Raw genomic sequence first — 12,222 nt, forward strand, 5'->3', positions numbered from 1 at the left:
CGTTTGAGTCGCCCACAGAGGTCTTCATTACATTCTGTGTCTCAAGGCGCTGTCTGCTGAGTCTATGAATTTGCATAAGCCTCGACTTCAGCCTATTCCTTTTTTTGGTCAAATATTTGTATACTTGTATTTTGTTTTGTTTTCATTTTTGTAAACTTGTTGAATTACCATAATAAAGTGAATATGAATAAACTCTTGCTAGCTAGCCAGCTAACTTTTCTTTTAAGTCATATTTGAGATATATAGCATTTTTATAACAACTGAAGGTAACATGGTTGCTTGATTCGTCTTTAAATTTCACTTTGTGGCTGGAAAACGCACAACACTGCCCCTTTAATCACCAGGACCTCACAAGACGGTGGATTTCAGAGCGTTAAGACCGTCTCAGACATCAAGGTCACCCCACCAGCTGCGCCTGAGACCATCTTCATCACCGGGGATCTAAACTTGTTTCTCTCCCTCCTGGAGCAGCAGCTCCCCACGCACCGCGCTTCTCTGATGCCGCTGTCCCCCAGGGTGCTGAAAGCGAGCAGAAATGCTAATCTTTTTTAAAATCGTCTTTAAATAGTTTTTTGCTGCGAAAAGAAGCCGGACTTTCCAGCTGGTACGTTTTTAGCCCAACTGGCCTGGAAAGTTTAGAAAACTCATCTGCGCTCTCCGCTTCATCATCACCGACATGTTTCACAGTTTTCTCCTTTTTTTAAAAAAATCCAGAAACTTTTAACAGGTAGAGTTATCATCATTAAATAATTTCAGCGCTTCTCCTTTTACAAGACGAGCAAATATGATTAATGCCGAGAGCTTCACCTTGTGCTTCAGAAAGAAAAGAAAAACGTCTTAAACATGATGGGAATCTGAGCTTTTAGATCATTTAGGCTCAAAAAGGAACAGTTAAAGCCCGAGGCTCACAGTGCAGCTTCATATAGGATCATAAAGTACAACAGAGATTTTTTTTTTTCTTTTCCTGCACATGATCATATTTCATCATTAATATTTAAACAAACTCCTTTGGAGTCGCAGGTGTGAATTTATTCAGCTTTCATGAATATTTAAATAAAAACTCTCTGCAGCCACTGATCATAAATAGTTAATATGATTGGTATAGATTCATGGGTCAATTTACTGTGCAGAATCCCAGTTGAACCAGTGAACACACACTGTCCCAATGTTCCCAGTGTTCCCAATGTTCCATAATAATGCATTCAGGAAACAACTTTTTTCATATCTAAATAATGTGCCCACCCATCCAGAGGTTTTTCCATCCTTTCCTCCATCTATTCTTTCCATCCTTCTTCTGTCACCGTGTCCTTCCCTCTTTTCTTTTATTAACCCCTTCAGCCTTATTTTGTCCTCTCCACTCTTCGTTGCATATTTCAGTGCTTCTTTTCATCCATGTAATTTCTTCTCTTCTTTCTTTCACCCTCCTCTCCACTCTTCTATTTTTTCTTATTGTCTTCCTAACATCCATCCTTTCTTACAACCCTTCATCCTTCCTTTCACAAAGTTCTTCCTTCCTTGTCTGTTTTATTGCTTCCTTCTATTTTTCATCATTTTTCCTTCTTTCTTCTCTCCTTTTTTATCCTTCCTTATTTCCTTCCATTCTTTCTTTCTTCCTTCTCTTCTCCTGTTCATTCATATTTTCCCCCTTCCTTCGTTCTATTCTTCTGTCCTATGTTCCTTCCTTCTATTGTTCCCTTCTTCCATATTTCCTTCCTTCTTTCTTTCCTTCTGTCCTTTCTATTCTTCCACTCTTCCTTGCTTCCTTCCTCTTTGTTTCCTTTGTTCTTCCTTCCTTCGTTGCTTCCTTTTTGCCTTCCTTCCATCCTCTCTCCTCTCGTTCCTTCCTTTGTTCCTCCTGTCTTTCCGTCCTTCCTTCTTTCTTTTCCTTCCTTCCCTTCTTGTACAAGGCCTGTGTGGAATACAAAACCACGCAGGCCTTGTACTTAAATCCTGACCAGAGGTTAACATCTGCAGTAAGTTCTTAGTGAATCGATACTCTTCCATCATGTCTCCAACTTTAAACTTTAAAAGTCATTGTTATCGACGTCCAACCAGACGTTACGTGGGACCTGGATGAAGTCTGCTCTTGTTGGATGAGTTGCTTGCCTGAGCAGAGCAGAGTTAAGTGTTTGTTGCTTGTTGCGTTCCAGCTCAGGGCTGGCTCCAGAGGGTGCTCATCCTGGGCTCCGAGGCCCACGTGATCGAGGAGATCCAGCTGTTCGACTCGGCCCAGCCCGTGGACAGCCTGACCATCTCACACTCCAAGGTAAGAACGCCAACCAACGATCTGCTCCAGATGCGGCATAAACACAAAAGTGACATATTTTCTTTTTTTTTTTTTGCTGTAAAAACAGTTGTGGAAACATTTCACATCCATTTTAGGCTACGTTGGTGCCCCCTTACACCTAAGGGCCGTGGTATTTGTCGGGGTGTGTGCGTGAAAATACAGATTCACCGCAACAAACCCGAGGGAGAAATGACTTTGATTTTTTTTTAAAAAGAAAAAGGAGCTGTTCATGGTCTTTTATGCAGTTATGTCATTATGAGCTTCCTGTTTTCCCCTCCATGTTGAAAAGTGTGTCTTAAATGCTAAATGTCTTTTTTTTATACTAACAGAAAGTACACTGTATACTTCAGTTAACAGTGAAGTATACACGATTAATTGATTACTAAATTAGTTGACGATTACTTCAATAGTGAATTCATCACGATTAATCCAATTAATTGTTTCGGTCGTAGTAGAAACTACTTCCTGCTTTGCTTCTGGAATCTTCTTCTTCCCCCCCAGGACATTGTCGTATAATTTTGGAGATCTATTGGCTTCTTTGTTGTCTCATCTCAAGTTCATTTGTATTCCTTTTCAGCGCTGTTCCTCTGTCTGTGTTGATCGGTTAATACCCTTTTTTGCCTGATGCTTATGATTATGGATCATCTGTCAGCGGACGTTGAATGAGGGGGTATTCATCAGCCCCGTTTCATATTGGGTCTCACCTCATGAAGCTGAAACTCCCCCGTTATCAGCGCTGTAATTCCACGACTTTAGCCTGACGGGGAGCTGAACCTCTGGTGCACACGTCTCTCTACGGCTTCTTAAATAGATGGACTTTGGTCCGGGTATTCTCGTCTCCAAAGCCTATTGCTTATCTCGTTAATGCGGGCTTAGCCACGGCCAGACATATTTTATGACGGCTTTCTGCGAAAGGGCCGCAAACCAGATTGGATTGGAAGAGGGCAGGAGGGTGTGTGTTATTGTAATTGAGAGCGATTATCCCATTATCTCCTCTAACCCATAACTCTGTCACTCTCCCGTCTTCTCTCTGTGTTTATCTCTCCTCCTCTTCTCCTTCATCTCTCCCTCTGGATTGTGCCCGGCTCCCCGCCCCGTTCTTTGTCCTCGCCCTTTTTTGCTTCCCTTTGTAGAAGTACTTGTACATCGGATCTCGTTCCGAGGTTCTCCAGCTGCCCTTGGCCAACTGCAGCCGCTATCAGTCTCAGCCAGACTGTCTGCTCGCCAGGGACCCCTACTGCGCTTGGGACAACGAGGGCCGGGCCTGCGTCCGCATCGACCTCCACCGAGGGTGAGACGAGTTCTTTTCTCTGCCCCTGTTGGCTCGGTTTGTGTCGAACGATTGTTGCGGTCGCCGTCTTGAGGGACGGGTTTCTGGAACATTCTTTGTAACCAAAACTTAAGCTACCAGGTCTACTGTTTTTGTTTTTAATATTTATGGTGATTTTAGGTGATAGACCAACACAAAAGTGGTGTATGATTATAAAATGGAAGGAACATAGCAGAATGTTTTTTTAAATTTGAATAAAAACTGCAAAAGTATGACACACATTTGTATTCAGTAGTGCTGAGTCAATGCTACACAAAACCACTTTCCACTCCAATCACAGCTACAGCTATCGCCCGAGTATTAGCTGCAGGTTCACATCCTGCTTTGGATGTGAACCTGCTGTCTCAAGTCTTTAAAACCCTTTGAAAGTTTTTTTCCCCCAGGATTTAATTGGATTTAGCTTAATCCATTTCCTGCTTTTTAACTTTTACCATCTTTCTTTTTATTGCTAAGTAAAACATGTCACTGTACCCAGTATCTTTCAGGACGTTTGTCTCTCATCTGATCATATCGCCGTCTTCCAAAAGACATAAAAAAATTTCAAATCCAACTTCTTGTGGCTCCTTTGTAACCTACGCTGTGGGGAGTTTGATCTAGATATTATTAGGTGTGTCAAAGTAAAATTCAAACCATTTTTTTTTCTAGTCACTTTATGTAATTTCTTGCATCCAATATTGCACAAACTATCCTTCAAGGTGTGAAAATATCTCTCAGGTCTCCAATTTGAGCCGTTTTTCTGTTTCGTTTCCAGGTCCACCTCCTCCCTCTCCCAGGACCTCATGCTGGATAGGTTTAGCCGTGGAAAAGCCAAGTTTGATAAGCCTGTCTCCATCCCCAGTCCTGGTGAGTATGCCTCACTGGTGCCCCCTTGTGAGAGTTAAGTGTCAATGCAAGAGCAAGTTCGCTTAAAGATGGAAACTAGACTTGACATCATCTTGGTGAATACATAAAGCGGAATAAATTTAAATCAAGCAGAAGAAAGTTGCCTAAGCACAGATTGATCATGGATGACCTGTAGCTCAGTCTCCTGTCTTTTCTTCCCTACACCCTCCGACTTTCGTTCCGCTGCAGAGCACTCCCGTTTGAGAAACGTAACGGTGGTCGTTGGGTCCGACATGGTGCTGCCTTGCCAGCTCGTCTCCAACTTGGCCCAGCCCTTCTGGGTGGTCAACGACCGCGAGCTGCAGCTGGGAGACCCGGAAGCAGGAGGACCTCGCTTTGACCGGACCCTCAGAGCCCTCATCGTCCCCGAAGCGGGCCAGATGCAAGCCGGCCGCTACATCTGCTACTCCGAGGAGCAAGGGGTCAAGTTTCAGACAGAGCGCTACCAGGTGGCAGTCGTCGCCAGCGCCCCGGTGTTCATGGAAGCCCGGGCGCCGGACAGCAGCATGGGGCTCTTCTGGGTGTTAGTCATCACCCTAGGAGCGGCGTGCCTTCTCCTCCTGGTGGCAGCTCTCTACCTGCGCAGGAGGCTGAAGCTGGCATTAGGGAAGGGTGCTGACATGAAGCCTCTGGAGAGCACCCTGGTCTACCCCATTACCCTACCCAAGGAGCCGCCCACCTTCGTGCCCAGCAAGATGCCGAGCGACGAAGACCGCTTCTGGGAGACGGGCGCCAACTACTACTACTCGGACGGCTCGCTGAAGATCGTTCCCGGCCACGCCCTGGGCCCCAGCAGCGTCAGCAGCACGGCGTCGCCCAGCGCCATTCCCGGCCAGCCCATCCACTCCCCAAGCCGGCTCAGCCTCACCAACATCCGAGGCTCAGGTAGCAATGGCTACATCCGCCTCAACCTGAGCACAGCGGGGGAGGAGAGGGCTAGCGGGCCCGGCGTTGGGGGCGGCGGGCTGGGAGGGCTGGGCGTGGGCGGGAACGACTACTCCAGTCCCTTCAAGGAGGAGCTGAGACGCACCCTACAGCAGAGAAGCGTCCTGCCCGACGCCAACCCAGAGGAGTCGTCCGTCTAGGCCTTTCTCTCCTCCGTCTTTATTCCCCCCCGAGGTGGAACAAGAAATTCAACCAAAGCTACCTCGCCTCCTTCCGAGGACGCCTGCTCTCTCTCTGTCTTTTAGCGACACGCTGTCCACTCCCATGCTCTCTCTCGTCTCACTCTGCCAATGCCTGTTTGGCTCTCCGTAGACTTCTATTAGCGCTCAGCATGTTCAGCACACACACACTCCGCATACCGTGTTTGCCAACAGTTGCTGTGTTTCGGGCAACACAGAGTCTTGGTTGTGACCGTCTCTGCTTCCACTGTGCAACTGCCACTTGTGTACATTTTGTATTTAGAAGACCAAAAAAAAAAAAAGGTGAACACAAAGGAGACCCACCTCAAGCATGGAACCCCCCCCTGCCCAACAAACGGTGTTATTTTATTCTTTCACATGGGCACAGCTCGTTCTTTTCCTTTGAGCTCAGCCTCTGTTCTGGTACCAGTTAACAACGAGGGCCGACTAACTGAAAATATGGATTATTTTGTGTGTGGATGTGTGTGTGTCTGCTTGTGTTCCTTGAGACGCAACTGCTTACTGCACTTAAAAAGCTGGAAGCCTGTCTTTCTTCGTTTTTGTATTTGTGAGCCAGGAGTGAGAGTGTGATCCAAAAAAAAAAATAAATCTCCAAGCAAGACGACAATCATGTCCCCGTGGCAGGAGCTGTGTGTGTGTGGGGGGAGAGGAAGAAAGGAGACAAAAAATAAAGAGAAAGGAAATGAGACGGAGGGATGGAAGTGAGGAGAGTTTCAAAATGAAGGACAATCTTTAAAGACTTTTTTCCTGCTCGATTTTAATTCTTTTCCTGCTGGAGGACTCCTTCGATTTCTTCCGATTTAATTTAATGTGACGCTCGGTTTGAATTGAGACGTTTCCCGTCTCTCTTTCTCTTCGTGGTGCCGTTTTGTTTGACTTCTGGACCACGGCAGTGTTCAAACGGTTTGCTAGTGACTAATGGCTCACCTCTGTGAACGACATTACTCGTCGCTCAGTCCCGCACGGTGACCTTCAGATCCACTCCGCTCCGTGTGACATTTATCCGAGTGGCGGCGTGTGACAGACGGGTGTCTGGATTTGGACCTTTTTTGAACTCTCGTTTCGGTCTTTGGAGAAGAAAGAAAGGCTTTGCTCATGCAGAGTTGATTGCGAATCGAAGCCGACGCGAAGACGATCGGCGCACAGAATGTAGTGGAACCCTTATCGTCGCGACGGCTGTGGATGTCCCATGAAATGCTTTATTTTATTTTGTCTTTTTCTCAGTGTTTTGTGAAGAAGGTGGCAACTTGCACTGCCAAGAAGGAGACTACCACTCCGGATGCAAACACACACTTGTTTTGATTGTTAAGGAGCCCAGCCATCCAGGACTACAGAGCGAATGTGAAGCACCCGTAGAGCCCATGGAACCCCAAACCCCCGACCTCCCTTCACCGAAGCCTAGAGACTGAGCCGGGGCTACTGTGGACACCTACACTACAAGAACTCACAGTGTTCAAATGGAGGAAATGGACCGACAGACTGATTGCTGCCATGCTGATAAACTACTGGCCCCAGGCGGAAAGATGCCACGAAGAAGTGAAAGGTAATTTTTTGTTCTCTCTCTCTCTCTTTTAAAATAGGATTTTGAGTGCTACTAAGATTTCCAGAGCAAATGACCTCTTTGGAAAAGAATAAATGGCTTTCGAAATTTTAAGGTGCAGTCACACCAACTCTGTTTGGGCCGCTTTGTTCGGATTCTGGTTCGCTTGGGAGAGGTGTGAATAGGCCCGATGACAGCAAAATTTCATGACAGAAGTTATTCCAATAAACGGTGATGTCGTTGTTAGGCCTAAGTGTGGACGCGTAATCGAACTCTAACCAAAACAGAGTTAACTTTGGTCCATCTCAAAACCTAGGCCTTAGTTCAGTTGAGTTGAATGCATTCACACCAGACCAGAGACTGCTCCAAAAACAGCAAGCAGCTCATAGGGCAGTGCATTCTGGGTAAATCCAACCAAAACAAACGCACGTCTTGTGCTAGCGGGAGGAATGCCCTGCAGTCTTTTAGGTAAGACAAAAGACAAATCGTACAAGCGCTAAACCATGACCATTGCGTTTTTGTTTACTTTTTGTGAAGTAGGAAGTTGTGCTCTTCGTCGTCTTCAGAGGTTTTTTATGCCATTTCCTTCAGTAGTTCTTGGTGCAGCGCCAACACAGGGGGGGTAGAGACAAGGGTTTAACAATAATAATGATGCATTTTATTTGTCAGCGTCTTTCAAAACACCCAAGGAAACCTTACAACATTAAAAACACAAATTAAACAGTAAAGAAATGGCTACAAAGACAAAGAAAAGTGTGCAGTGTGAATGTGAACTGCACCAGCTGAAAACGGAACAAATGTCGCAATTTTGGTCTCCAATTGAACTGAACTGAACGATCAGGTGTGAAAACAGCCTTAAAGTGGGACGTTTCCAGTGCATTCAGAAAAATCTTCACCAAAAGGCCTGTCACGATAACAAATTCTGCAGGACGATAAATCGTCACGGAAGTAACTGCGATAATATTGCTGTTTTGAGAACATTTTCAAGTAGTATAACTGGAATTGCTTAATAATGCAAGAGCACATTCTCAAATATCAACAAACTTTAAATTCTAATAAACATTTAACACTGAACCTGGAAGACATTTTAAATACCCACAATAAACAAACAAAACAACAGAAGCATTAAATAAAATAAATTATGACGTTTCTGGAAATGTTACAAAATTTTCTTTCAAAAAAAAAAAAAAAAGGTCTAGTTGAGACCGAAGCACCAGACTGAAGACTTTAGTCATCCAGTCTTTGGTAGAAAGAGAAAGAAGAGAAAAATGATAAATCACGCAAATGGAAATAATTGAGTTTGTTTTAGTTTATCCTGCTAATAATTGACTTATTTCTCAGTTAATGGCAATAATTGAGCCAAATTGTACTAAATTTAATTGTGGATTATTACTAAATTAATCTCTTTCTTCAAAATTCTACACACAAATACTCAATATTAAAAATGTGGGGAAAAAAATAATTGAGTGTTTTGTCGATGCCACAAGATTCGCTCACTTGTCTTTGGGCCGTTTCACCAAATGAACATCATTTGGTACAAGGCTGCAACATGATATGTGGAAGAAGTGAAGAACTGTGAAGACTTTCCGGATGCACTGTATCTGTACTTCGCTCCGTTGGTCAATTTCTAGTCATTTTTTTGTCACTTTACAAACTCCAAACATGTCTTATTTGGATTTTAAGAGCATAATATTGACGTGAAAAGGAAACTATACATGGTCAATGTAAAAAAAAAAAAAAAAAAGTTATGTATAAGTTCAAGGGGTATGCATACTTTTGCAAGAAACGGCTCTACTGTAACTACTGAAGCACAGCTTTCTGCTGATACTAACATGAGTTGTTTGTTTCCTTGCAGTGTTTTTTTTTATTTATTTTTGTTTCATCGTGTATCTTGTGGATGTGCCTGTGGAGACCGGAGGAACGCATGAAGGAGCCGGAAAGTAAAGTACCTTGTGTTGTTCCCACTGTGTACAGAGCGACGGAAAAAAAAAATAATCTAAAGAACCCTACGACTGAGGAGGCCGTCAGCCATCAGCACTTCATCCTACTGTTGCATGATCTTTTCTGCAAGTGGACTGCACACCTTCGATAATGATCATCCCTGTGCAAAAAGTGAAACATTTCCATCCCTTTTTGGACTCTTTTTTTTTTTTCTTTTCCAGGCTCTGACGTTGTGCAAACACTAAAGATCTCTTGACAAAAAAAAAAAAAAAAGACAAAAAAATAAATAAAAAACCAGCAAAATTTCACGCCTCAAGAGCTGTACAGTAAATTCATGGCTGTATTTCGACATGTTTACTTTCTCTGTGGCTCTTCACTGTTCCGGAAAGAAAAGAAAAGGAAAAAAAAAAAAAAAACCCAGCCAAAGTAGACTGCAGTTGCTTTTGTTCCTGTCGAAATTCCTGAATAAGTTTTATTTGATTCCAGATCGATATCTTAAGTCTCAGCAATCCGTCCGCTTTGCTGCGCTGAGCTGGTGTCAGCAACCTTCCTGCATATTTTATCTGCGGCTAAACTTCCCCTCAAGCGAAAGGCGAAACGTGTCTGAAAACTGAGGAAGCTGCTGTTTGTTTCCTGTTTACAAGTCAGTACTGATCTCCTGGGCCAACATATATATATATATATATATATATATATATATATATATATATATATATATATATATACGTATATATATATATATACACACACACATGCACACCCCCATACACACACATACAGTACAGACCAAAAGTTTGGACACACCTTCTAAATCAATGGGTTTTCTTTGTTTTCATGACTATTTATAAGGCAAGAAATCCCACTTATTAACCTGACAGGGCAGGTTGACCTATGAAGTGAAAACCATTTCAGGTGACGACCTCTTGAAGCTCATCAAGAAAATGCAGAGTGTGTGCAAAGCAGTAATCACAGCAAAAGGTTGCTACTTTGAAGAAACTAGAATATAAGGGTTGTTTTACACTTTTTTGTTTAGTGCATATTTCCACATGTGTTATTCATAGTTTTGATGCCTTCAGTGTGAATCTACAATGTCAATAGTCATGAAAATAAAGGAAACTCATTGACTTAAAAGGTGTGTCCAAACTTTTGGTCTGTACTGTATGTATATATATATATATATACTTTTTTTTTTATCTCCCCGACGTGAAGAAATGCTGAAATTGGAAACCGTTTTCAGCCCTTGAAACCGGAATGCAAAGCTGCTGACTTGAAGCAAATGAACAAACTGCTCACTTTATTTTTAAATCTTGTGGCAAAAAAGCTAAAGAATAAATGATGCTCTTTACACTGGTACTTGGTTATGTCTCAATATTTCTCCTTTATATTTTTTACAAATCGGGCTTATTTTCACTACGTAATGTTGGAAAACTTAAAAACACAAAGAAGACAGGTCTGAAGCTTGAAAAACATGCATGTGTAACGTTCTTAATGTGCCGCTCCTCGGCTCGTAAATGTTTGGATTATTTCTCCCATGAGGCTTTAGGTTCTGCTGTGTTCTTGCATTAATATTATTATTTGAATCATTTTTGCCCCTTTTCTTGCCTGTTATTGTTCAGTTTGTTTTTAAAATATCTTAAGTAACTTATTTCACTTGTACAAACTTGTCAATATTTATTATCATTGTACATATGTCCCTATTTTTTATATGTGTATATAAATACACAAATAAAAAAAATAGACACACTTGGAGTTTGAGTGTTTGTTATGGAGGGAATGGCTATTTATTCATGACCAACAGTCATTTTACATGTGGATAAGGCGTCACTGAAGGAGTAGACTCAAAACTAAAAAACAAAGGAAGAGCTAAGTGAAGCAGTTGGCTCACTGCAAAAGGTCCAGATAAACGTATATTAGCTTTAAATAAGAGGGAGACACAGAAGGTGGAGGACAACTGTTGAGAAACGAGATCTTTTCCACCTGTTGCTCGTTGTTTTCTCGTCTCCCCGGTCAGTTAATGTGAAACCACAAAGACAACAGTCACTGTTCAACTTCACAATCGACCAGAATTTTATTCAAACAATCAAATGCATAAGATCAGCTCGACATAGTCATCAGAAACCTTAGCCACAAAGCAGAAGTTAATTACCTTAGAAAAATACAAAGACGCGCCTTCGGAGGCCACTGCGTGTGGCAGTTGAGACGGTTCCACCGCAGTGATCTGACCAGCTGTTTTAGCTCGATTACTTTTATATCAAGGCGGGTTCTTTACTGTCTGATGCGTTTTAAAGTACCGTTTAGAGGTGGACTCAAACAGATCGTAATGACGTGTTGCTGTTTGCACGCCAGAGACCATGCAGGTGTTACCAAGGCCAAGGGATGAATTCATCCCTGCCTAAGCTGTCCTGCGCACTTTCCCACGGTACGAACAATAGATGTGTTCATTTCACACAGAAACATTTTACTCAAGCGAGACCAAAGTTTATCAGCTACCGTATTTTTCATTCCAAACTGGTTCCTGAACCTCACTGAGCTCTCCTGACCTCTCCTCTGACCCCGGGCATCAAACAGCAGATATTGATTATAAAAATGAGCACGTTTCATATACTATCTTTAAACCCTTATAAAACAGACATGAGCGGTTTCAATACTAAACCATCTATTACTTTCAATATTTTCTGACTAGTTTTCGACTTCTTTGGTTTATAATGAACTAAAACATTTTCAGATGAATATATGACTTAAATACTTAAGACTATGATCTAATATAAAGAAAACTACTGATTAGACTAATTTTAATCAAATCGTGCTCATTATATTTAATAAAAATGTTCTACTGGTTAAGTTATGCATTGATTAAACCATGAGTCTAAATCGAACCTAAACTGAGGCCTACTCAAAGCAATCGCGATCCGTCTAATATTTCAACATGTGCTGAAGTTTAAACATAATTAAAACTAGCATAATTAAACTAATATTTCCAACACAACTCAATCTAAATCAAGAGGAAGCCCACAAAAATATGAAGAAGAGAGTTCTGTGAGAGTAAAACGTCTTGAAGCGCCAATGCTAGGCTAGTTAGCATGGCCACCGATGACGC

General features: G+C 42.5%; 1 protein-coding gene across 2 annotated transcripts in view; it reads left to right on the top strand.

Annotated features, from left to right (window-relative positions):
- sema4c (sema domain, immunoglobulin domain (Ig), transmembrane domain (TM) and short cytoplasmic domain, (semaphorin) 4C) overlaps window positions 1-9,551 on the top strand; it is a 129,628-nt gene extending 120,077 nt beyond the window's left edge. For both annotated transcript variants that reach the window (XM_028033490.1, XM_028033489.1), the window contains exons 13-17: window positions 2,151-2,266; window positions 3,421-3,578; window positions 4,369-4,460; window positions 4,689-7,187; window positions 9,040-9,551. In XM_028033490.1, coding sequence (XP_027889291.1) covers window positions 2,151-2,266; window positions 3,421-3,578; window positions 4,369-4,460; window positions 4,689-5,584 — 1,262 coding nt within the window. In that variant the 3' untranslated portion in view covers window positions 5,585-7,187; window positions 9,040-9,551. The remainder of the gene's footprint in view (window positions 1-2,150; window positions 2,267-3,420; window positions 3,579-4,368; window positions 4,461-4,688; window positions 7,188-9,039) is intronic.
- The last annotated feature ends 2,671 nt before the right edge of the window (window positions 9,552-12,222 follow it).

Source organism: Xiphophorus couchianus, chromosome 12, assembly GCF_001444195.1.
Source record: "Xiphophorus couchianus chromosome 12, X_couchianus-1.0, whole genome shotgun sequence".
Taxonomy (NCBI): Eukaryota; Metazoa; Chordata; class Actinopteri; order Cyprinodontiformes; family Poeciliidae; genus Xiphophorus; species Xiphophorus couchianus.